Source organism: Selaginella moellendorffii, unplaced genomic scaffold, assembly GCF_000143415.4.
Source record: "Selaginella moellendorffii unplaced genomic scaffold, v1.0 SELMOscaffold_96, whole genome shotgun sequence".
NCBI lineage: Eukaryota > Viridiplantae > Streptophyta > Lycopodiopsida > Selaginellales > Selaginellaceae > Selaginella > Selaginella moellendorffii.
In genome coordinates, this window is record NW_003314357.1 from 69,081 (window position 1) to 93,414 (window position 24,334).

The 24,334-nt window shown below is 43.4% G+C and overlaps 3 protein-coding genes across 4 annotated transcripts; all 3 read left to right on the top strand.

Moving 5' to 3' along the window:
- Window positions 1–948: 948 nt before the first annotated feature.
- On the top strand, window positions 949–2,836 carry LOC9650474. Of its 2 annotated transcripts, XM_024663089.1 has the most exons (5): window positions 949–1,066; window positions 1,126–1,237; window positions 1,517–1,540; window positions 1,750–2,675; window positions 2,725–2,836. In XM_024663089.1, exons 2-4 carry the CDS (start codon window positions 1,178–1,180, stop codon window positions 2,620–2,622), a joined length of 957 nt encoding a protein of 318 aa, XP_024518857.1. In that variant the 5' UTR covers window positions 949–1,066; window positions 1,126–1,177; the 3' UTR covers window positions 2,623–2,675; window positions 2,725–2,836. The 2 variants fall into 2 exon arrangements, with proteins under 2 accessions (XP_024518857.1, XP_024518858.1); XM_024663090.1 differs by lacking the exon at window positions 1,517–1,540 and having other exon boundaries at window positions 949–1,237.
- Window positions 2,653–5,255, top strand: LOC112341988. Its single transcript, XM_024663064.1, has 7 exons — window positions 2,653–2,682; window positions 2,725–2,978; window positions 3,036–4,226; window positions 4,330–4,579; window positions 4,666–4,746; window positions 4,893–4,975; window positions 5,102–5,255. The coding sequence occupies exons 1-7, from the start codon at window positions 2,653–2,655 to the stop codon at window positions 5,253–5,255; spliced, it is 2,043 nt and encodes a 680-aa protein (XP_024518832.1).
- Window positions 5,256–7,582: 2,327 nt separating this feature from the next.
- LOC112341989 lies at window positions 7,583–8,776 on the top strand. Its single transcript, XM_024663065.1, has one exon. The coding sequence runs from the start codon at window positions 7,583–7,585 to the stop codon at window positions 8,774–8,776; it is 1,194 nt and encodes a 397-aa protein (XP_024518833.1).
- Window positions 8,777–24,334: the final 15,558 nt, after the last annotated feature.

Consider the following 24,334-nt stretch of genomic DNA (forward strand, 5'->3'; position numbering starts at 1 on the left):
CAATGGTTCTTCTTCCAAACGTTTAATCATATCAGCAATGTAAACTCATAATCTATATACAAGTTTCTGACGTTCTCCAAAACTCTCACTTGAATGTAATCTTTTGGTGATGACAAGTCCTGCATAAGTGAAAAAAGTAAGAACAAGGTGTCCAGCTAAACACGAAAGAACATACCACTGAAAGATCAAAGATCAATCCATCTGGAAGCACAGCACCAAGTTGACATCGTAGTCCTCGAGCCGTTTAAGCTCGATGGTGCCTGGAAAGAATAAATTGAAGATAATTTAGTACGAGAAAGACACCAAGAAAAAAAAACGGAGAGAGAAGCACAAACATGTAAGCTAGAAGGCATTGCTTATTACAAAGAATGCTCACATGATGTATGAATCCTCTGAAAAAATATGCATTTTTGGTGGTTTGAGCGTCAAATCCTTCTTTCTGTCTAAATTCCTCACAGAATCAGACAAAAGAGGAATCGTGAGGCAAACGCAAGCAAACGTTGTAGGCTGGAAAATCGCCTAACTTGCATCAACTGGTCTGAAGCTGCTCAAAATGCTCGTTCGTCTCGTTCAAAACCTGCTCAAAGAAATAATTCTGCAATAAGAAGATGGTCTAGAAGTTCATGTTGAACACCAACAACTGATCTTCCTCAGCTATGCATAAATCTAATTCTCATCCAGAAGAAACTAAATGAGAAAAGATAAAATAATGACATGTTAAGTTAAGATAAAAGGAACTTATAGAATATTTCCTAAAATCTTTCAGAAATGGTTGCACCTCGGGTTTTGAAAAATGCCAGTGATTGATTTGCATTCTTACCTTCAAATGTGCAAGAACCCATGTCGAAATCGTTTTCCAACACAAAAAAAGCCACTGTCCAACAAAAATATGTTTACGTCCACCTTACATGGAAAATCTTAAAGCACTTCTAGAGTGGTGCCCTAAACTCAAGCCATACAGATCAAAGGGTGGGAACTATGGCGGGTGATGAAGAAATGGAAGAGCTTGTGGAGTTCATTGAAGACATAGATGGGGCAGAGGGTCATGAATTTCACCTTTCTGATGGTAGAGTGGACGTAGATGCGGTTCTGCAGGTGTTCGGGGCTAACTCCATCTCCGTGAAGCGCGAGGAGCCACCAAGGGTCCAATGAAGGACTCTTGAACCAAGAAAAGAAGATGGTCTCAGCAAACCGAAATTTCGGGCTGGATCTTCTCATGTCATTCGTCCCACGAGAGGTATGCTACTTGCTTTTCAGGATGGCTTCGGATGGGCGTTTTGCTGTGTGTCTTGGATATGTGTGCTTCGATGTGGCTATGGCTGCTTTCGGCTAGAGGTAGCTTCAATTCGCTTTTATTTTGGGTTGCTGGAATGGTGGCTTTTGGCTATGCTGCTGGCGGACGCATACTCCCTTGTGGATCCTTGGTCATCCTTTTATGTTGATACCCTTGATTCTGGCTATGATAGTTTCTTCTTCCAGATCTAATACTAGCTTTGTTATGTTCTGAATGTTGCAGTGCCCCATGGAATCGGCGGATCTGGTAAGCAATTGTGAAAGTGCACATGCATCCATGTCGGACGTCCCATTCTTTATCCAGTTCTTGGTATTCCTAGTGCGCCATGAAATCGGCGGATGTCTATAGGGTTTCAAGGTTGTTCTTGGGTGCTTGTGTCTGCTTCTAACGCACACTGGAGCGTGGTGGTGCCTGTGACTGCATCCTTTCTAGACTGAATTTTTGTAATTTTGCAGTCGCGAGAGAGCCCATTACTCAAGGTACTGAACGCCTGCCCGTCCTTTATCAATAGCGTTTGTTGTGCAGGGGTTGTGGAAGCTATACTACGGAAGTTTGGCGATGACCTGTCGGGCAGTATTTCCACCATGACCCCTGAGCACGCGTTCAAAAAAAAGTACCCGCTCACCAAGGTTCCAATTTGCCAGCTACAGGTTCCGGAAGGTTGGCAACCGAGTCTTTTGTGGCATGGTCTGGAGCAGCCTCTTGGTTCTGGAGAGATTCTTTCATCGATGAGAATGAGCAAGCCCCGTCTTTTGATTCTATTCGACGTCTCTGGATCTGGAAAGACGCGTTGCTTATACGAGATTGCGGCGCAGCGGACCTGTCTTTACTTCTCCGGCGTCTGTTCCGATTCTCCTACCGCTGATGGCTCCCGGGACCTGTTGGTTGTGTCCGAGACACTGCAGAGGCTGTATCCAACAGGTCCGATTCCCGTTTCATCCCTCAAGACCTGTTTGAGGGCGGTGCTCCTGTCAAGGCTTTTCATTCACCGGAAATGTGACGACCTCCTCAAGCCACTCAGCAATTTGACATTTCTTTTCAAGCAGGTTATGCACGAGCAGCTCCACTATTTTGAGGATGACCCTTGGGCCTATTTAACCGAGTGCATCTTGACGCTGGCGAAGTCAGCAGATGATCTTCCTGCATTGGAGTCCGTGTTGGCCATGATGCTCCTTGCGTACACCTGGGACTGGCCGATTATTTTGGACGAGTGCCAGGAGGTGAACACATATCTGAAAGACAGGTTTATGACAGGGGATGGGGAGACGAGATCAATGCTTGATAATTTGTTACTGCTCTACATAGTGCGGGGTTCCGCAACACAGTAATCTTTACTGGGACTGGGAAATCACTGTTTTATGTGTCCACTCACATCTCCGAGGTATATTGTATGCGTTCCTGCGTTTCATGCCTAATGTTTGTGTCCACAGACACTGAAATTCCGTGTGAGCGTCTTGTGGTATACATCCTTTGGCGAGTTTCGGGATGGTCAGTCCCTGCGGCAATATGCTAGCAATATACTGGAGGATTGCAGCGTTATAGACTTTGAGAGGCTCGGGGTGCTGTACAGAGGAAGATATCGGGCGTTTGTTACTGCACTTGAGCAGTATATCCTTTCTAACCCACCCGCAACCGCAGCTACAGAGTTTTTCTTGGATTATGCCAAAAAGACAACATCCATGAGGTACGTAAAATTTTGCCTAGCGGCAGAGCTTCTTGACTGATGATTGGAATGCCACAGGGGCGCATCAGCAAGCACGGGGACGAGGACTGGAGATTTTATGCACACAGTGAACAGGACCGTGCTCGATGATGTCTACCGATTTTTTTCAGGAGTGCCGAGCGATGAATTGGCGGCAGCAAAAGCTTTAGTTCAATCAGTTGTCGCGAACCACTTCTTTGGTACAGGAAAGATGGTCGTGCTGAATCCAACATTATCACTGGTGGAGTTTGGACTTGGGAGAGTCTGTTATAAAGGACACGGGCTGATGAAGTGGGTGTATCAAGATCAAGACGGAATTATTGGGCATGCTGATGCAAGCGAGGAATGCCAAGCTGTAGAGATCTTCGAGCCGCTGGTTTGTTGTGCCCTTTGGCACTATTTTCAGGAGAATTCCTCCTTGCAACGGATTCAACAGCATCATTTTCTGGACAAGGCCGAATTAAGTGCCAGTTCTACTGGGGAGGTTTATGAAACTGCGGTTGCAGAGATGATTGCGGAGCATTTAGATGGGAAGTATCTGGCTGATCTTTTCTCATCGTGGAACACACAACCGATTCCTGCTATCTACAACAACACTGCAACTCTTGCCAGGCCCAAGGTTGATCACCTGAAGCTCGTTGGGACTGAGACGGAGGACTTTCGTTTAATCGATTGGATAAACAGCGTGACTAGCGGTGAAGACGACTTCTTTACTTTTTTTTCGACAGGCAGGAATAAGACTTGCGGCCCAGACATATGGTGGTTTTTGACAGTTACGCAACGTACAGAACCTGAGCAGGCAGACAAGCTTCAATGCGCTGGAGAACCAAGTAGTGGGGAGCAGGCAGACGATCTTCAGTCAGTGACAACTTTCATCATATGTGCAGCTCAAATGAAGACTCTCCAGAAAATGGCAAGGGGTGACTATCAGAAGGCTATCTCTTCGTTGGATCTTAACAAGCTATTTTTGCACAAGAATGGTGGTCAAAAAGTTGTGACGAGGAAAAAGGACGACGAAGGTGCGAAGCGAGTGAGGGAACTCGCAAGCTTTGGGTGCCTAAAACTTGTGGTCACAACAGATTTTGTAGATTTGACGAAGTTTCAGCCAAAGGCTAAGCAAAATCCAGCAAAGTTGAGGAAGTTGAACACTCCACATTGTCAACAAGAATGTGTTCCAGCGATACTCGGTGTTATTGATAGTACAAATATTTGCATGTTTGTTGAGCGATGGTTGATTGAGAGTGTTAAGATTTGTACTGAATAAAAATCTCTCAGTATTAGTATTTAAAAGAACTTTAAAAAAGTCCCTTCTGAAAAGTTGCTTGTCTTATAGCATGTCAAGGAAGGAAAACCAAAACAATGAGCTGACTAGAGTTCACTTCAATGAGACTTCGTCCAATTCCACTCCTCCTTTGTCAGTGCTGCCTGGTGACAACCTTGTTCCAGTCCTCCAGCAACAGCCTATTCTACCACTGTCCAGCCTTGCCAAATCCAGTCTCTTGCGCCTGATTTCCAAGTCAACACTTGATAGAGAAGAAAGTCTCCAAAGTTCTCACCATCAACAAGAATGGCGGAGAGATCAAGTACCAGGAAGGTAGGATAGCCTACCTAGTAGGATATCCTACCAAAAAAAATCCTACCCGAGGAAATGTAGAAATGGGGCACACAGGAATCCAACACCCGACTCCATCAACGAACCAGGGAGTTAGGCGGTGTACCAGATGACGATATCCGTACCAACCGGTTCTTGGTATTCATAGTGTCGCCATGAAATCGGCGGATGTCTATAGGGTTTCAAGGTTGTTCTTGGGTGCTTGTGTCTGCTTGTAATTGTAATTAAATTCACGGCCATCTGCTTCCCTTGCGTTCTATTAATGCTGTCTGTGTCTTCTTCAGCTTAGAGCTGGGTTTTGCATTTCAAGTTTTCCTGCTCCACTGTCCTCTGCAGGTACTTCTTCTGGTCCTGCTCTGGTTTCCATGTAAGGATTTTTGCTTCTTGAATCTGTCTCTTCATCTCTCTTTCTTGTGTTACTCTCTGTGTGGATATCTAGTGTGGTCTGTTTGCCCTTTGGCTGTGTTTAATTCTGTGGCCACCCATGGTCCAGGGGCGCTAAGAAGAACATTGATGACGTCTGTGCTGAAATTTGGGAACAGGTGAAGGAATATCTTCCTACCGTGCCTCCAGAGCAATATTTTGCTCTTATTCTCGTAGCAGCAAGGAGTTATGTACCTTGGATGGCAGGGCGGTTCTATTACTAGAGGGGTTCAAGGATGGAGATTATATTGGGTCTGTGTCAGAGGTGCTTAGGAAGATGCAGGATACAAACCTCTACTTCTTAGAGGTTTGATGCTTCTGGCTGTGGCAAAACAAGGACACTCTACGAAATATCTTGTCAAAGGAATTCCATTTACTTGACATGATGGAGCAGGAGAGGAAGGTTCTCTAGATCTTAATTGGAATGCTTGTATCCCGAGGGAGTCATTCCAGAAGATGCCTTAATGGTGTGCTCAACAACCAGGTACGTGTTCAAATTCTTGGGTATACTTCATTATGATGAGCACCTTTCTAAAAAATGAAAAATTAATCACAGTAAAAATTGTATAGATCGTGTAAGTTGTTGAATATTTCAAAATGCAAATTACTAGGTATTCTAACATCTGTTCTAGACACTAGCATGAAACAGGTTTTGTACCTTTTTTTATGGTTTCATAGTTGATGAAGTTAGTGCTAATTGGAAATGCTAATCAAGAAGTGTATTTTGGAGGCCGTAAAGAATCAGAAAAAGAACACTTCTGTGCTTTCCACTTTGAGCAAAGTCTCCAAATGCACACCAAAAAATACATCACACATGACTATCAAGAAGAACACCTTAACATATGTCAATAGTGGCAGCAGGTTGAGACTGAAGAAGAGGTAAAAGCCTACTTCAATAAGATCTGAAAGTGGTGGGAAAGAAAGACAATTCAAAATAACAAAAAATTCCCTTGCTAGTAGATTGGTGGTATATAGGGGTGGTAAGATGGGGGAACCTCCTTAAGGTTTAGTCCCAAATAGTGTTTCATAGAAGTTTTTTTAAAATTATGTTTAACATAACTTTTATTCCAAACTTCTTAGAGATGAAACATACAAGCTGGTTGGCCACATGACCATACTAGAAGAAGATTAGCTTGTATGATATATGTTCTGATGACTTATCAGAGGCCCTATTTCAGTGCATCGACTACAAATTGTGTCTAGAGCAAAGATACATAGGATTGGGTCTAGGAGCTTTACTCAAGGAAAAGTGGCAAACCAGGAAGTGCTAGGAAACAAGTAGCAAATGTAGTAAACTTTAACAAAGATGCTCATGATATAAATATTTATGTTGGATTAGAGCGGCCACAGTGGGGACCAGAAAACATTGTATAGGAAGCATACAACAACAGATTCACATACTATTGCTGACACAGGTTAGAATTTATCAACGTTAATGTGCCAGTTGTGATTTTTCATCAAGAAAGGATTTGAACTTCAATGACACTGAAAAATCACAATAGTGAACGAACTTCATGACTTTACATCACGTACCAAACTAGAAGGTCACATGCTATTGTTACATGGAATGCAAGAAGTGAAGATGCATGAAGGAACTTTCAAGGAATACAGTGGCACCATGTGTCACAAGTTTTAGAATATACAAAGACATTAGAACACTCCAAACATTTTGGTTCTACAGTGATAATGTCCTCCACAACTGAAACCAGGTACACGATATTGTTGGATTTAGTTATCCACCAGAAAAATGGCCAAAGCTGTGTAAATTTAATCCTCATATTAAATGAGAAATGACAATTAATGATATCATTCCACTGTTAGCTGTGTTAAGAGAGAAGGAAAGTGAGTGGAAGAATATTTTCTAGAATCTTCCATAAATGGCTGCTCTTAGGGTTTGAATTCCTTCAAAAACAAAAATGTTCCCTAATCGAAAATTTCCACCCTTAAAAAACTTTCACCGAGCTGGAAGAGCTTGTGAGTTCATTCAAGACATAAATGGGACAGGGTCTTGAATTTCACTCTGATGACGTAGATGCGGTTCTGTGGGTCTTCAGGGCTAACTCCATCTCCGTGATCAAGGGTCCAATGGAGGACTCTTGAACCAAGAAAAGAAGATGGTCTCAGCAAAAGCGAAATTTCAGGCTGGATCATGTCCAGCCCATGTATGCTACTTTCTTTTTAGGATGGTTTCAGTTTCTACTTCTTGCCCCAATTTTCTTTTTAGTGGTTGACATGCTGGAAAACGTATGAAACTAAAAAAACGTAATGTTTTAAATGCGTTAAAAAATGCTGTTCTAAACTCCCAACGCATTTGCACTATTTGCAAAAAGAGACAAAGGTTTCTTTAGGGTTTCTATAGGGTTTCTTCAGGGTTCATGTGGTCATGGCAGGAATTGGAGGACGCCGCGAATGCTGGAGCTGGAAGCATGTGATACGAGCAGAGCGGCACTGGACATGTAAGTATTGTCATGAGAATCACACTGGGGGAGCGGAGCGAGTGTGAGCACATCTCGCTGGAGTTCGGGCAAGAGGTGTGAAAACGTGCAAGGCAATGAGGGAGATCCCTTATGAAGTTCTTAAAAAAGCTTGTAGCAGTTTTTTCGATTTCGAGCTAGCAGACCCAGTAGATGCCGATGATGGGCATCTGCTGCAGCAAGCCGCACAGGGTTCAGGGGGGCCAGCAGAATCTATGTTGGCAAGCACGGAGAACTGGTCCAGTGCTGGGACAAGCAGAGCAGCAAAACATAGATCCTCGGATGGAAATTTGGTGACATTTTTTGATACTGCTTCGGCTGAGGCACTGGATGATGCTGTTGCAGAGTTCTTCTTTGTCGAGAACATCTCCTTCAGCACAATCCGAAGAGACAACTTGAAGAGAATGCTAAAAGTTGCCGCAAAAGTGGGGCGTCCAGCAATTGACAACCTCATGGGATATGAGAAGTTGCAGACAACTGAGCTACAACGAATATACAACAATGTTCAGAAGCGGCTTGAAGATGTGTGGCTAAGTTGGAGGACATATGGTTGTACCATTGTCATGGATGGCTGGTCTGATATCAAGAAGCGGTCTCTTATCAACTTCATGGTCAGTTCTGTGAGAGGCTCAATTTTCATGAAGGCTGTGGACAGCAAGAATGCGAAGAAAACCAGAGCATGGTTGTTTGAGCAGCTGAAACAAGTGATTGCCGAGGTTGGTGCGGAAAACATTGTGCAGGTGGTGACAGACAATGCAAGCAACTGCGTGGTCATGGGGGAGCTTTTGCAGCAGGAGTTTCCACAGATTGTACATGTTCGCTGCGTTTGCCATGTTATGGACTTGCTGTTCAAAGATATTGGAGCTCTGTCTTGGGTGCAGCCTTTCGTTGATGGCTGTGCGAAGACAGTTACCTTCATCACCTCAAAGCCATGGGTTCTAGCTCTTTATAGAACTTTCTGCAAACGGGACCTGATAAAGCCTGTGACCACGAGGTTTGCTTATATTTTTCTCATGATGTCTCAGCTTCTGGAGACCATGAATCTCTCCGGGCTTCGAAGAATGGTGGAGAGCCAAGAATGGGAGCGACTTGACTGGTCTAAGAAGCCGGAGGGCCTGGAGCTGCAATCTCGTGTTCTCAATGACTCGTTCTGGGAGCGGTGCGAGAATTTGTTAATTTTTCTCGGACCTTTACTTCGAGTTCTTCGACTCGCTGATCGGGAGGGGGCGACTTCAGGCCTCATCTTTGAAGCTGTTGATCGGCTGATCTAGAAGATGGACGAGGGAGCTCGAAACGGAATTTATGCACATGAGGAAGTGGGACAAATCAAGGATTTCCTACTTGAATCACACGGTCTGAAGGAGGCAAGGTGGTATCAAATGCACAACGTCATTCATGGAGCTGCTTTTGCTCTTCATCCTCTGTTTCTGGGGGATAACCTAGAGAACGACAAGCTGGACAATGAGGCATGCGGGAATTGGCTGGAGTGATCTGGACTTGTAGTGGCACAGTTTGAGAGGTTTCGGCAACAGCTTGGACAGCAAATGAGGTTACCTGTTGCCAAGGATCGGGAGACTAGAAAGTTTCCAGTAACCTGGTGGAGTTCTTTTGGTTTAGAGATGCCTGATCTACGTTGCATGGCTCTTCAGATTTTAAGCCAAGTTGTTTGCGCTTCTCCATGCGAGAGGAATTGGAGCTCATGGAGCTTGATACAAACAAAGCGCAGGTCCCACTTGCTTCCCAAAAATGCTGAGAAGCTGGTTTACATTCACACAAACTTGCGGGTTGCTTAGAAGTTGGAGAGTGAAGGTTTGAGGATGCTGGAGATTGATATAGACAAGCTGGAGTTGGAGCCTCATTGGAAGAGGATTTTGGATCTGCAAGAAGCTTTTGAGGAACCAAATCAGACTGCTAAGGAGTTTAGCATCAATGAAGGAATGGAAGATGATTCGGAATCGGAAGATGACTAAAATGGCTTCTTCTTTCATTTTTTTTAGTATGTTATTCGATTGGGTTTTATAAACTTAATATCAGATTAAAGTGTCTTTAGTAAATATTAGTGTTTTCTTAATCATTTTAGGCTTTAACATGTAAACGTTTGATTGTCCTGAAAAAAACGTTTTAAGCGGCGTTTAAACGTCGACATGTTTGAACGTTTGCACGTCTAGCTGCAACTATGTGCTTGAGTGTCTTCAACGTGAAGTAGGGCCCGTCTCTTCTAGCACTGGAGGCAACCCTGCCCCCGCCTAACTCCTTGGTGGCATGCCCATTCGTTGTCTATTGTCTCGCAGATTGTCAAGGAATAGGTGATTCAGCGCCTCACAGATTTCAGTACCTAAAAATAAAGCTCAGGTCTGCAGCAAGGCAACAAAAAGCAATGTCATGTGCGGATAATAAGAATAATAACTAAACAACAAAAGGAGATTTCGCACATCAACCACTAAAAAATTGGGGCAAGAAGTAGAATCTGAAGCCATCCTGAAATGAGAGTAGCACACCTCTTGTGGGACGAATGACATGAAAAGATTTAGCCCAAAATTTCGGTTTGCTAAGACCATCTTCTTTTTTTGGTTCAAGAGTCCTCCATTGGACCCTTGGTGGCTCCTCCTGCTTCATGAAGATGGAGTTAGCCTAGAACACCGGCAGAACTGCATCCACGTCCACTCTACCATCTGAAAGGTGAAATTCATGACATCAATAAAAGACATAAAGTACTTCTTGTGGCTGAGTGTTTTCACAAGCAGGTAGCACACATCACTATGAACCAGTCCAGCAAGCTTGTAATGGTCTTTTATGTGGATGGAAAGTGAATTTGCTTGCCAAGATGGCAAACTTCACACATGCCTGGATGGCCAGCTACCAGTGTGATGCTTTCAGCAAGTTGGTTTTGAGCTAAGGCATGCAAATCTCATTCATTGACATAGCGTACCAATAGATGACACCAGAGAGAAAAACTGATTCAAGATTACACCGACATTATACCCAAAGTGGTTAATTTTTTTAGTAATTTAATAAAAAAAATAAAATAATAAAATAATAAAATAATAAAATAATAATCATCTAAAAATTTTCACCCATCTTACTGTTTGAGCACGCAAGTTATTGAAGGGCTTTCGGGGGGATTTTGTAGCAATTTGGAGAGGAACTTGCAGGAAATGAAGAATCACTCACCCTCACTTCATCCATAATCACAATTTAGCTCATATTTTAGTGCATCAATATTGTAAGAATAGAATTTTGTAATTTTAGAGTTTTGCTTATTTTTTCTTAATGTCCAGGGAGGAGAGGTTAGTAGTGCTAGTATGAGATCTATTTCAAATGTAATCTTGATTCAAATACTACTCATTTTTTCTTTGGTTTCTTTTTTTGTTTAGCAAGTTTTTACAATGGCTTTTAGCTTAGCATTTCTACATTCAATTCAATGATTGAATTTGTTCTAAGCATTTCTGCAATGTAAGTTAGCTTTAATTCTTCAAGTTAAGAATTTTTTTCTAATTGTTTTCCCACTTTTTTTTGAATATATTTTTGCAACAGCAAGGCTTTTATGGTGGGTGAATTAGAAATTCCCTTTTCACAACTTTGTTATTACTGCCTCCTCTAAAAATTAACTCTTTGATAGAGTAACAAATATTTTAGAGATACAAGAAATATAATTTGTGTTTGTTTTCTGATTTCTAAACTTGGTTTCTGGTGGCTATATTAAATCGATGAAAGGACCAAAGAAGTGGTGATAAATTTCTAACATCTTATGTTGACAAAGATTTCATCACACACCAAAATAATGTGAGTCATAATGGGATGAGCTTGCGAATAAGTAGAAGTACATTAATGACTATGAGAGCAACATCTCATTAAAGAAACCATTCTACTTTAGCAATGAGTTTACTACAAGGATGAAGAAGGATGCTTAATCTTCCTCATGCATTTGACAAAAGCTTTTACAATGAGATATAATTATGGATGATGCAATCGAGAATTAATGTTCTAAGTAGCCCTTAAGTTGATACATTCATGGGTTCCACAATTGCAAACAAGTCACCAAGCTATGATAAGTTCATTTGTCCTTTTATGATTTACTTTTGTTTCTCTTTTTTCCAAAGACAAACACAATGGTAGATTCAGATCTAGACATTGTATTTGAGACCCAAGATACTAGAGATGCCAATGAAGACATTCTAGAAGTACAAGTGAGTAGGAAAAAAATTGCAATAACTATAGGAAAAAATCACAAATTTACTCCCAAAGGATCTGATGGTCTCCTCCAATGAAGTGACAAGCAAAGGAAAGCAATAATGAAGCAACTTACCCAATCCAAACACTGTGAGAGACTCTTCAATAGTGGGAGATCCTCCTAAGGAGCTTTTAACTCTGTGACCATTCCTGTCACACATCTGCCTGCTGCCCCCATTCCTATACGGTGGACCATGCGCCAGGGGATCCAGTCCCTCCAGATGCAAGAGGTCATGCGAGGGTTGACCCTGACCCTAATACACTCTACCACTCTGACTGCCAGCGCAAGAAACCGTCTTGCCTCATTGAGATGATGGTTGCTTCTACTGCTGGCGAAATTCTAGTGGAACCCAAAACTTATGCACAAGCCTTGGATTCTCCAGAAGCTAAATTCTGGCTTGCAGTGATGGAGGACGAGATGTGCTTGCAGAGGAAGAATGGCACTCACGTGCTGGTTTCTTCCATTCCTGCTGGAGGAAACTTGTGAGGAGCATGTGGTGATGGCACTACTCATTTCAAGGCTAGACTGGTTATGAAGGGCTGCACTCAAGTTCCTGGAATTGATTTCCACGAGACTTTTGTGTCTGTGGTCAAGCACACGACTCTTCATGCTTTGATCCATTTTGTTGCAGCTGGTGACTACGACATCGAGCAAGTACTGCTTTCCTCTATGGAGAACTGGAAGATGAGATTTATATGCAGCAGTCAGATGGATTTGCTGGGCCAAGAAAAGAGAGTCATGTTTGGCTTTTCAAGAAGGCGATTTATGGACTCAAGCAATTGCCTTGTTCTTGGTACAAACACTACGACAGCTTCATGTTGAGTGTGGGATTCAAGCTAAGCCAGGGGATATCAATCTCTACATCCAGTTCTACCCACCAGACTTCACAATCCTTGGCCTCTACGTTGATGACAATCTGGTTACTCACAACAATGCTGCCATGTTTGCCCAGGTGAAGAAGATCCTGTCAACTCAGTTCTAGATGAAGGCACTAGGGCCAGCAAGATATTTTCTTGGCATGGAGCTCCTCCATGACCATGCACAGGGAATTATCTGGTTGTAAATTGATGAAAGAGATGTCTCCAGCAACGGAAGAAGGGAAAGCTGCTATGGCAAAGATCCCCTATGGCAGTGCGTTGGCAGCTTGCTATATCCAGCAGGGTGTACAAGACCTGATTTAGCCTTTTCCGTGAGCAAAGTTAGCCAATTCTTGGAGAACCCGGCTGCAGTTGAATGCATCTTCAGGTATCTTTGCCAACATACCAACCTGTTTTGTCCTTTGATCTTGGGAGCTCAATTGCAATGTGAGTGCAATCCACTGCACCACAATAGTTTGGGAACTCTAAAATCTTGCTATAACTTCATTCATTTCCTCATTCGGCCAATGGATCATTAGTCCTTCATGCTCAAGCAATGCATACCTATGGCATAAACAAGCTTAAGCAGTGCATGAAGCCACTCCAAATGCATCACCAATCTTCTGTGTCAAAGGTGCTTAGGAAGCTGTAGGATACAAACCTCTGCTTCTTGGTTCATTCTAGAAGACACTTTAATGGTGTGCTCAACAATTGGGTATGTGTTCAAATTCTTGGGTGCACTTCAGAATTTAATCATTGTGTATGTGGATGCGCAATGATGGGCACCTTCCTAAAAAATGAAAAATTAATCACTGTAAAAATTGTATAGATAAGTTGTTGAATATTTCAACATGCAAATTACTAGGTATCCTAACATTTGTTCTAGACACTTCTCAACAAGCAATAAAGTTAGTGCTAATTGGAAATGCTAATTGAGAAGTGCATTTTGGAGGCCGTAAAGAATCAGAAAAAGAACACTTCTGCGCTTTCCACTTTGAGAAAAGTCTCCAAATGCCCACTAAAAAATACATCACACATGACTATCAAGAAGAACATCTTGACATATATCAACAGTGCTAGTAAGTTGAGATTAAAGAAGAAGCTTTTGAAACTTACCTATGAACTAGTCCTTTCAAATATTCTTTCCTTACTACCACAATGGCAAAAGATTGATATTACTAATTCCCTTTATCATTCCCACTTGAGTTAGTTGAGAAATTGGTCAATGCTTGTGCACTTAAATTAGATAAATATAAGATAGGAACCTTATATACTTTTTGTTGAGTATACTCGGCCTGGTTTGAGAAACTTGTGTCCTTGCTAGCCCCCGCAATATTGAGATTAGTCCCTCAATATTGGTTAAATGATAGCTTACTATGTTTGCCAAACACCTTTGTTATCATATCCTTTGTATTGGTTTTGTTCTGGTTTTATTGGCTATTTATGGAAAGTATTTAGATTTACTAATTAGGAATACTTATGGACTGTAGAGATTGTCTTGAACACAATAGTGTTGGTCCTGTGTCTAAATTTGCAATTTAGTGTCATTCCATATTTAGTAAATTCTGGCTAGGGGTGAAAACCCAAAATGTGTGTTCCTAATATTCCAAATGTATAGTAGGTCGGGGCATGGCCGACTGTAAAGGACTAAATTTTCCATTCTACTTTAGTCGCTTAACCACACCTCCGACCACTTAGAGGAGTTTTACTCACAACCTCCATAAGTCCTATTTTGGACTTAGGGACTTGCTAGCCCCAAGAATGGCATCTATGCCACTCAACCATTGCACTTGGTCCAAGTGCTCCATGTGTCCGATCCCATGACCGACACCCCAAGGTACCACCGACATATCAGCCTGTTACTCTAAGGCCATGCCCATTCACCTTGGTCACACCAGTGGTCTGACACCACCTACATCACAGTCCTGTCTCTGAAAGACTGGACCATCCGTCCATGAGTGATCATCTTAGATCCACTCCTTAGCAGCATCCTTAGGATGCCCACAAACATGGGGAATAGCCTTCCCCAATATCCTTTTTCCGGTCCCCACCAAGTCCCTTTCTGCCCATGGCCGTGTTCGCCAACACTGCCACTGGATTGAGGCCCATAGGCCCGACCACTAAGTCCCACAGTCCTTTGGGACTTCTACACCACCTGACTGTATCCTTGGTCACTACACCAGAGGACTACTCCTCTTCCTTTCCACAGTCTGGGCTTTTGGGACACCATTTCGGAACATCGTGGCCCTACATAAGCCTCATAGGTACTCTCCCCGCCTTCCACCTTTGGGTGCTCTAGCCATGGGCTTAAAGCGAGGTTCTGTTGAGCCATGCCAGGTATCCAAGTAGGTAGTGCCACCCACACTTAGACTGGGAGCATCGACCATTCAATCTCTCGGGGGAACTAGAGCCGGCTCTTGAACACTTCACCAAGCTACCCCACTTGTTAGTCCGTATTCACTCTAGCTTTGGACTTCCCAGTGGTTATCCCATCACCCAACACCTAGGTACTACCTTCCTGGGACAAATTGGCCTTTCCTGGCCAAACTGGCTCCATTGGAGTCCTCCCCCTATTATACTTTTGGAGCTCACCAAAAGAGGTTTGGGCTTTCACCCCCTCAGACTCGAACTCGGACTCGGACTCGGACTCAGACTCGGACTTGGACTCAGGCTTGGGCTTGGTCTCAGCCTCAGCCTTGGTCTCGGTCCCGGTCCGGTCTCAGTCTCGGTCTCGGTCTCGATCTCGACTTCGGTCTCCATCTTGGGTCCTTCTCAGACTCCATCTTGGATTCCATCTCGGACTCCATCTCGAACTCCATCTCGAACTCCATCTCGAACTCCATCTCGAACTCCATCTCGAATCCATCTCAAACTCCATCTTGGGTCCATCTCGAACTCCATCTTGGACTCCATCTCAGTCCATCTCGAACTCCATATCGGACTCCATCTCGGGTCTATCTCGGACTCCATCTTGGACTCCATCTCGGGTCCATCTCGGACTCCATCTCGGACTCCATCTCGGACTCAATCTTGGTCCATCTCGGACTCTATCTTAGACTCCATCTTGGACTCCATCTCGGGTCCATCTCGGGTCTATCTCGGACTCCTCCACGTGTCATGTGTTGGTCCTTTTGTGTCCTTTTTCTAGAGACTCACTTATTGCTTGCTTTGTGCTTGTTCCTCAAGCACATCGTTGGGAGTTCCACTCCCGCTCTTGACCTTTCAAGTCGGAGCTTTTAGTCTAAATGTGTTACGTTGGTTTGGCTTTTGTTTCGGCCACTACCACGTGGCACCCTTTCGGCTCCACTTTGGGGCCTAGGGATTTTGTGTCTCACAACTCCACCACCCATAGACGAAGTTCGATGTCCTCATTGAACAATAAACTATTTTATTAAGTAATACCAATATGTATTACCCCTTCCATTCTTGGCACTTCACTAATATTCGTCAATAGTTTGATACCAAAGGCTCACCATGCCTTATCCATCCTCTAAGGAGGATAGTCTCTCCAACTTAGAGACTAATTGGACAACTTGTAGTGGTTCTCTCCTTTTATTGGTTTAGTTTTCGCTAAACTTGTTAGAGACACCGTCTTTATCTCAATCCCACGACTCCTTCTCAAGTAGTCTCAGTTTCCATCAATATAACCTTTGCACTTTGAAACTTTTACTTTTGACTTCTTGAAGTCAATTTCCTAGGTGTCTCCAACACCTTGCATTGCACATATTGTGCAACTCCACTTCCCCACCCTAGGAAGTTCTCTACTTGAGGGCAACATCATCCTCTCTTCTATTTCGTACCTCCTTGGGCACTAAGTTCCAATTATCATAATTTATGCTAGGGCTGTCCATAACCTTATCATTTAGCTACCTTATCGTTCCCTCTTTTGGAGCTTCCACTCTCGCCAAATCAGAGCAATTGGGAATCCATTCTTGAAAACACCTTGCCTTTCCCACAATTCATTAGCCCCCAACACATTAGTGTTCTTGGCCTAACTTTGCCTTTTGGATTCTTTCCCATGGTTCCCATGGCTCTTTTCTTAGCCATTAGTCTTTTGCTCCTATCCTTGATTGTTGCACCTAACAACATCAGATTGCTACTTCCATTCTTGAGGTATTCTTTCAGTTCCAGAGTAAAGACTTTGCTTTGCTAAGTCCAAAGGGTATTCACCCCTAGTAAGTCTCTTTAGCATTTTCTGCTATGGGCTCTATCCTTAGCCCAACTTTGTGACCCTCCCATAGGTCTTTTATAGAGACTACTTTCTTCGGACTCACTATACCATCGCATTGCCATAGATCATTTCCCTTAGGTGTTCTTCCCACTTGGTCACCTTGACAAAGCCACACCACCATTAATAGTTCAAATTAACACTTTGAACTAAAAACTTTATCCGTTAACTTCATAAGGACCTTGTCCTTGTTTTAGCCATAATATTACATAGTAATCTAACCTTGGCACCTTAATAGGTTTGCCAATAGGTATTAAGTCCTCTAGACCTTTAAGTTGTTCAGCATGACCCCGGGGGCATCCCCCACACTTGGTGGTGCACCCAAGCCAGCCCTTCCGGCTAAGGGTCCATAGCAACTGAGACTGGGTGTCCCCATTTCATTCACCACGTTCTTGGTGCCACTCGCACCAAAGTGTTCAAGCTAGATGTGCCAAGCCACACTAAACAATCTAACCGTGCATCACGACTCCGGGGCATCCCTCGCTTGGTAGTGTGCCTAAGCCAGTCTCCTTACTGAGAGTCCATGACCACTGAAAAATGAATGTCCTCATATTTCAAGTCATCACCGCACCCTAATGAGTTGGGACTCGAACCCAAGCACTAGAGGGTCGGGACTCAAACCCAACCTCCGTATATACATCTACGGATGGCATCACACAAGATGTCTGGCATGACTCTCCACGCCGGTACACCAACATGTACTTAAAGCGCGCTATAGATCACAGCTTAGGAACCTAATTCCTCCACACTGCCAAGTCTTCTCACTTGACAAATTTGTGATCATGCATGGACTCCTCCATGCTTGGCCCCATGGGCCACCCCTTTGAAGTTAGCACCTTCAACTAGGGTATTTGTTCCCATGACTTGCCAATTTCACTTAGCAAGTCATCCGACCAACGTAATATGGTTTCATGCACAAGCGGGAAAGCCCTCGACTATCGACTTTTATTCAAGGCCATCCCTTTGATTATTCAAGAACTGTTTCCCCAACCTTGATAGTATTGCATTATAGCAAGCTTCAAGGCCACACTTCTGCTGCACCACTCTGATTTCGTGTGTTTTATGAACCATTTACACTTGGCTTTCTAGGTAAGTGTCCTTGGGAACCTTTGAAGGAACTCTCTATCCCTTAGCTTGCTAAAGCCTCTCATTTTGCAAGCTTTTAAATTGCCATATGGTCTAACATGGACAATTCCATGCTTTAGACTTTCCATAGCATCACGGTTGCTAGTAATAACATGCTTGAGCACCCACTTGATTCTCCACTCCCAACTGGTATAACCACCCTTGGATATGCAATTTGATTCCTATGGTTTGGTTCTATCCCTTTATGTAGCGCATGTGATCATGGGATGAGATTTGAATATACTGTCACCGTGGATCCTTTGAATCTTGGGGGATAAATGGGGATAAAATAGCCACTAAGGGCTCTCTCATCAAGCAATTGCCCCTTTTTTAGTTGGCTTAAGGGGAGAGAGATAAGGTGTGCTACACCTTACTACTTGCTTTTGGCCTTACACCTTTCCTTCAGTTATTTTCCTCCAAACTAGGAGGATAACTTTGCACTTTCTATTATGCCGTAACAAGTATTCTTAGGGATGAACCTACCTGATAGCCTAGGGAGTGGTTCCTCAATTTGGGTATGCTCAACTTATAATCCCACACATTGGGATTAATATTGTTACTTATGGGTTTTTATATACCCATTGCTAGCTTTGCCACAATTCCATTTTGGCTTTGCCCAATTTGGGTAGATAGTCTTCTTCTGTCTCTGCAACCTTGGACGTTTGGATAACACCTCCTATCCATCATTTGCTAGGGACTTAGTCCTTTGGGCTTTATCTATTGCCCTCGTGACACTAAACACCACCTCTTGGTGTTCTAGAGTGTTTGGGTGTTCCAATGATGGCCTCCTTGACAATGAGCATTTTCTTTTACGACATTGACTTATTATATCATAATATAAGCAACTTATCCCCGATAAGGGTATATCTAACTTTTTTATGCAATTAAGAAGTCTTGGGTAGCTACCTTCTACCTGTTTAACCAATTACTTTGCACCTCTTGCTTACATAGTTGTCAAATCCTACAACTCATTGCTAGTGCTTCCACACCTCCATCATTATCCGGGTCACCACACTCTACCACATGCCTTCCAGCTTAGGCTATGCCATTCTCATTTCTATTGAGATTCCTTTGGCAAGGGGTTATCATGAAGCCATCAACATAACCTCAAGGTATCACACCTTGGCACATTTGGTGTCTCCACACCATTGGCTTCATGAGTCTACCTTTATGACACTTTGCACTTATGTTTAGGTCTTTGCCAAGACTAACCCAGTCGTTTCTCATGCCAACTATCCATTAGCACTACACCATAGTGTTCGCATACAACTCTGCACCAAAGTTGCTTCCTCTGGGAACACCTTTCCCACGACTTTGGTATGGCACATTTTGCCACCCATGAGATACCTAATGTTTTCATACTTGGATCTTACAATCCTCCCCCTCCTCCGTGGGGCACAACACACCTCAGTCCAAATGTTTTTATCAGTCCTTTAGGACCATTCCTTGACTCCACTTAAGTCATTCAGCCTTTTGGACTTTTCCTAATCCCCTGACATATAAGGTTTTACTTTTGAGGTGCCAACTCATTGGAATACAACTTCTTGTATTCATGTCCTACTCACCAAGACCACCATTATAAGTGTGATTCCAACACTTGACTATTTTTTGATAATTGTGGGCTACCTTCGCCTGTTAGGACTATTCGTCCATATGATGAGAATATCGATTCATCCTCTAAGCACACCCCCAACTCCTGGGGTTTTTCCAGCATTTATTCAAGGTAGCTCAGCTACCATTCCAAGGACTTATGTCCTCATCCACATTTGACCTCCCACAGTCATTAATTCTGGTCTCAAATTCATGAGCACTAGCCTCAACTTCATGAGGGTAATCTTGTGACTCCTTTATCGTTTTGGAGCCTCTATCTTCCCCGTGATCCCAACTATAATTGTTTACCACAATTACATTAGCCAATTTGTTGAGTCAAACGCTCATCTCGATCACATCCTCAACTCAATGAGGAAAACCTTGTATTGTTCCCAAGATCCCGAAGTTGTTCCATTATTAGCCCTTTTCTATCCACCACCTCACCTATAAGTTCACACCTGAATTGTAGTGGAGAGCCATGTCTTCCCGACTTGTAACTCCTCAAGGATAGGTCCACTCCTAGGACCTTCCAATGCCAACACTAGTGGTGATATACTTGAGCACCAATAAAAGTCGGACTAAGGAACAGCTTTATTACAAAATTGTAAGCGACTAAATTTTTCATTCTACTTTAGTCATTTAACCACACCTACGACCATTTGGAGGAGTCTTACTCACAACCTCCATAAGTCCTATTTTGGACTTAGGGACTTGCTAGCCCCAAGAATGGCATTCATGCCACTCAACCATTGCATTTGGTCCAAGTGCTCCACGTGTCCGATCCCATGACCAACACCCCAAGGTACCACCGACATATCAGCTTGTTATGCTAAGGCCATGCCCATTCACCTTGGTCACACCAGTGGTCTAACACCACCTACATCACAGTCCCATCTCTCAAAGACTAAGCTATCCGTCCATAAGTGATCATCCCAGATCCACTCCTTAGCATCCTTAGGATGCCCACGGACATGGGGAATAGCCTTCCCCAATATCCCTTTTCCGGTCCCCACCAAGTCCCTTTCTGCCTATGGCTGTTCGCCAACACTGCCACTAGATCGAGGCTTATAGTCCCAACCACTAAGTCCTATGGTCCTCTGGGACTTCCACACCACCCGATTGTATCCTTGGTCACTACACTAGAGGACTACTCCTCTTCCTTTCCACAGTCTGGGCTTTTGGGACACCATTTCGGAACACCGTGGCCCTACGTAAGCCTCATAGGTACTCTCCCCACCTTCCACCTTTGGGTGCTTTAGCCATGGGCTTAAAGCGAGGTTCCGTTGAGCCATGCTAGGTATCCAAGTAGGTAGTGCCACCCACACTTAGACTGGGAGCATCGACCATTCAATCTCCCAGGGGAACTAAAGCCGGCTCTTGAACACTTCACCAAGCTACCCTGCTTGTTAGTCCGTATTCACTTTAGCTTTGGACTTCCCAGTGGTTATCCCATCACCCAACACCTAGGTACTGCCTTCCTGGGACAAACTGGCCTTTCCTGGCCAAACTAGCTCCATTGAAGTCCTCCCCCCTATTGGAACTTTTGGAGCTCACCAAACCCCCTAGGGTCTGGGAGACAAACACTTTGGGTTTTCACCCCTCAGACTCGAACTCGGACTCGGACTCGGACTTGGACTCGGACTCGGGATTGGGCTCGGTCTCAGCCTCAACCTCGGTCTCGGTCCCAGTCTCGGTCTCGGTCTCGGTCCTGGTCTCGGTCTCGATCTCGACTTCAGACTCCATCCTGGGTCCTTCTCGGACTCCATCTTGGATTCCATCTCGGACTCCATCTCGGGTCCATCTCGGACTCCATCTCGGGTCCATCTCGGACTCCATCTCGGGTCCATCTTGGGTCCATCTCGGACTCCATCTCGGGTCTATCTCGGACTCCATCTCAGACTCCATCTCGGGTCCATCTCGGACTCCATCTCGGTCTATCTCGGACTCCATCTCGGACTCCATCTCGAGTCCATCTCGGACTCTATCTCGGACTCTATCTCGGACTCCATCTCAGGTCCATCTCGGACTCCATCTCAAACTCCTCCACGTGTCATGTGTTGGTCCTCTTGTGTCCCCTTTTTAGAGACTCACTTATTGCTTGCTTCATGCTTGTTCCTCGAGCACGTTATTGAGAGTTCCACTCCCGCTCTCGACCTTTCAAGTCAGAGCTTTTAGTCCAAACGTGTTACGCTTGTTTGGCTTTCGCTTCAGCCACTACCACGTGGCACCCTTTCGGCTCCACTTTGGGGCCTAGGGATTTGTGTCTCACACCGACCAACTTAAAACATAACTAACTCCTGCTTGCATGTCTGTCTTTGTTTTGCATTTGATTTGGGTCTAAGCATAAGTTCCACACCATGCTAGCTAGTGGAGTACCCTTATCCTTGCATTATGCCACCAGTATGCTGAAATAGCATTAGACTCCGTTTGCTCTATTTTGTGTGTTAGTCCTGGCATTGGGATGTTGGAAACTTCAAAACTGTTCCAAGTTGCTCTATGCTCCTGTCCTTCCACTCCTATAAGGTTCCAAATATATAGTAAGGATAGTGGCTAGGTCGGGCATGGCTGACTAACCTAAAACATAGTTTAGCTCTTGCTTGCATGCTTGTCTTTATTTTGCGTCCAACTTGGGTCTAAGCCTCCATACCATACTAGTTGGTGGAGTACCCATATCTTTGCGTTAAGCCACCAGTATGCTAAAATAGTATTAAACTCTGTTTGCTCTGTTTTGTATATTGGTCTTGGCATCGGGATACTGAAAGCTCTAGGACTATTTCAAGTCACTCCATGCTCTTGTCCCTTCACTCCTTGGGTTCTATGCTTAGGATTCACTTCATGCTTCTGCTCTTTGGCTACAAGTTAGGGAGTTTGGCTTCGTTCCTAAATTCAATGGCCCAAGGTCTTGAAATTTGAGTTCCATTCCACTGTCCTTTGGACACGTGGCATGTGGCACATGGCATATAACATGTGGCATATAGAGGGTTTAGGTTCTACTTCTTGGTTATCCTATGGTAAATCATCATAGGATAAAGGGTAAAAACTATATACATTATAGAAAGATAATTAAAAATAACAAAAAATTCCCTTGCTAGTAGATTGGTGGTATATAAGGGTGGTAAGATGGGGGAACCTCCTTCTTAAGGTTTGGTTCCAAATAGTGTTTCATAGAAGTTTTGTAAAAATTATGCTTAACATTGATGGTATTACTTTTATTCCAGAGATGAAACATACAAGCTGGTTGGCCACACAACTATACTAAAAGAAGATTAGCTTGTATAATATATGTTGTGATGACTTGTCAGAGGTCTTGTTTCAATGCATCAGTTATAAATTGTGTCTAGAGCAAAGATACATAGGATTGGGTCTAGAAGCTTTACTCAAGGAAAAGTGGCAAACCAGGAAGTGCTAGGAAACAAGTAGCAAATGTAGCAGACTTTAACAAAGATGCTCATGTTATAAATATTTATGTTGGATTAGAGTGGCTACAGTGGGGACCAGAAAACAATGTATAGGAAGCATACAACAACAGATTCACATACTATTGCTGACACAGGCTAGAATTTATCAACGTTAATGTGCCGGTTTGTGATTTTTCATCAAGAAAGAATTTGAACTTCAATGACAATGAAAAATCATAACAATGAATGAACTTTATGACTTTACATCATATACCAAACAAGAAGGTCACATGCTATTGTCACTTGGAATGCAAGAAGAGAAGATGCATGAAGGAACTTTCAAGGAATATAGTGGCACCATGTGTCATAAGTTTTAGTACATACAAGGACATTAGAACACTCTAAATATTTTGGTTCTATAGTGATAATGTCCTCCACAACTGAAACCAGGTACAATATTGTTGAATTTGGTGATCCACCAAAAAAATGGCCAAAGCTGTGCATAAATTTAATCCTCATACTAAATGAGAAATGACAAATTAATGATATCATTCCATTGTTAGCTGTGTTAAGAGAGATGATAGAAAATATCCTAGAAGAATATTTTTTTAGGATCTTTCATAAATGGCTGCTCTTAGGGTTTGAAGAATACCCAAATTTGAGAATCAATCTCCTTCAAAAACAAAAATGTTCCCTAATTGAAAGTTTCCACTTAAAATACTTTCCCCATGTAAACTCTTTTTTTGCCACTTAGAATGAGCTAGAAGAGCTTGTGAGTTTATTCAAGACATAAATGGGACAGGGTCATGAATTTCATTCTGATGACGCAGATACGGTTCTATGGGTCTTCAAGGCTAACTCCATCTCTGTGACCAAGGGTTTGATGGAGGACTTTTGAACCAAGAAAAGAAGATGGTTATGTCAGGCCCTAGATATATCTGGGCCCCAATGTGTCTGGGCCCCGGATATGTCGGGCCCCAGATATGTCTAGCCCCGAATATGTTAGGCACTTGAATATATCCGGATATGTTGGGCCCTAGATATGTCTGGCACTCGATATGTCTGGCACTCGATATTTTCATACCCTAGATATGTCCGGGCCCTGATATCTCCAGGCCCCGGATATGTCAGACCCTCGATATGTTGGGCCCCGGATATGTCAGGCACCCAGATATGTCTAGCTCTTGATATGTTTGGCACTTGATATATCTAGCACTTCATATGTTTGGGCCCTGCCAGCCTAGATATATCCGAGTTTTATTTTGACATGTGGCATGCATTTGGCTTATTCTTATTGTTAAATTTTTATAGTTTTCAATGTGTGCCATATTGACACGTGGCATGCCCTTTGGCTTGTTATAGTTGGAGTTTAGTGTCCTTGACCTTGTATGCCATGTGAC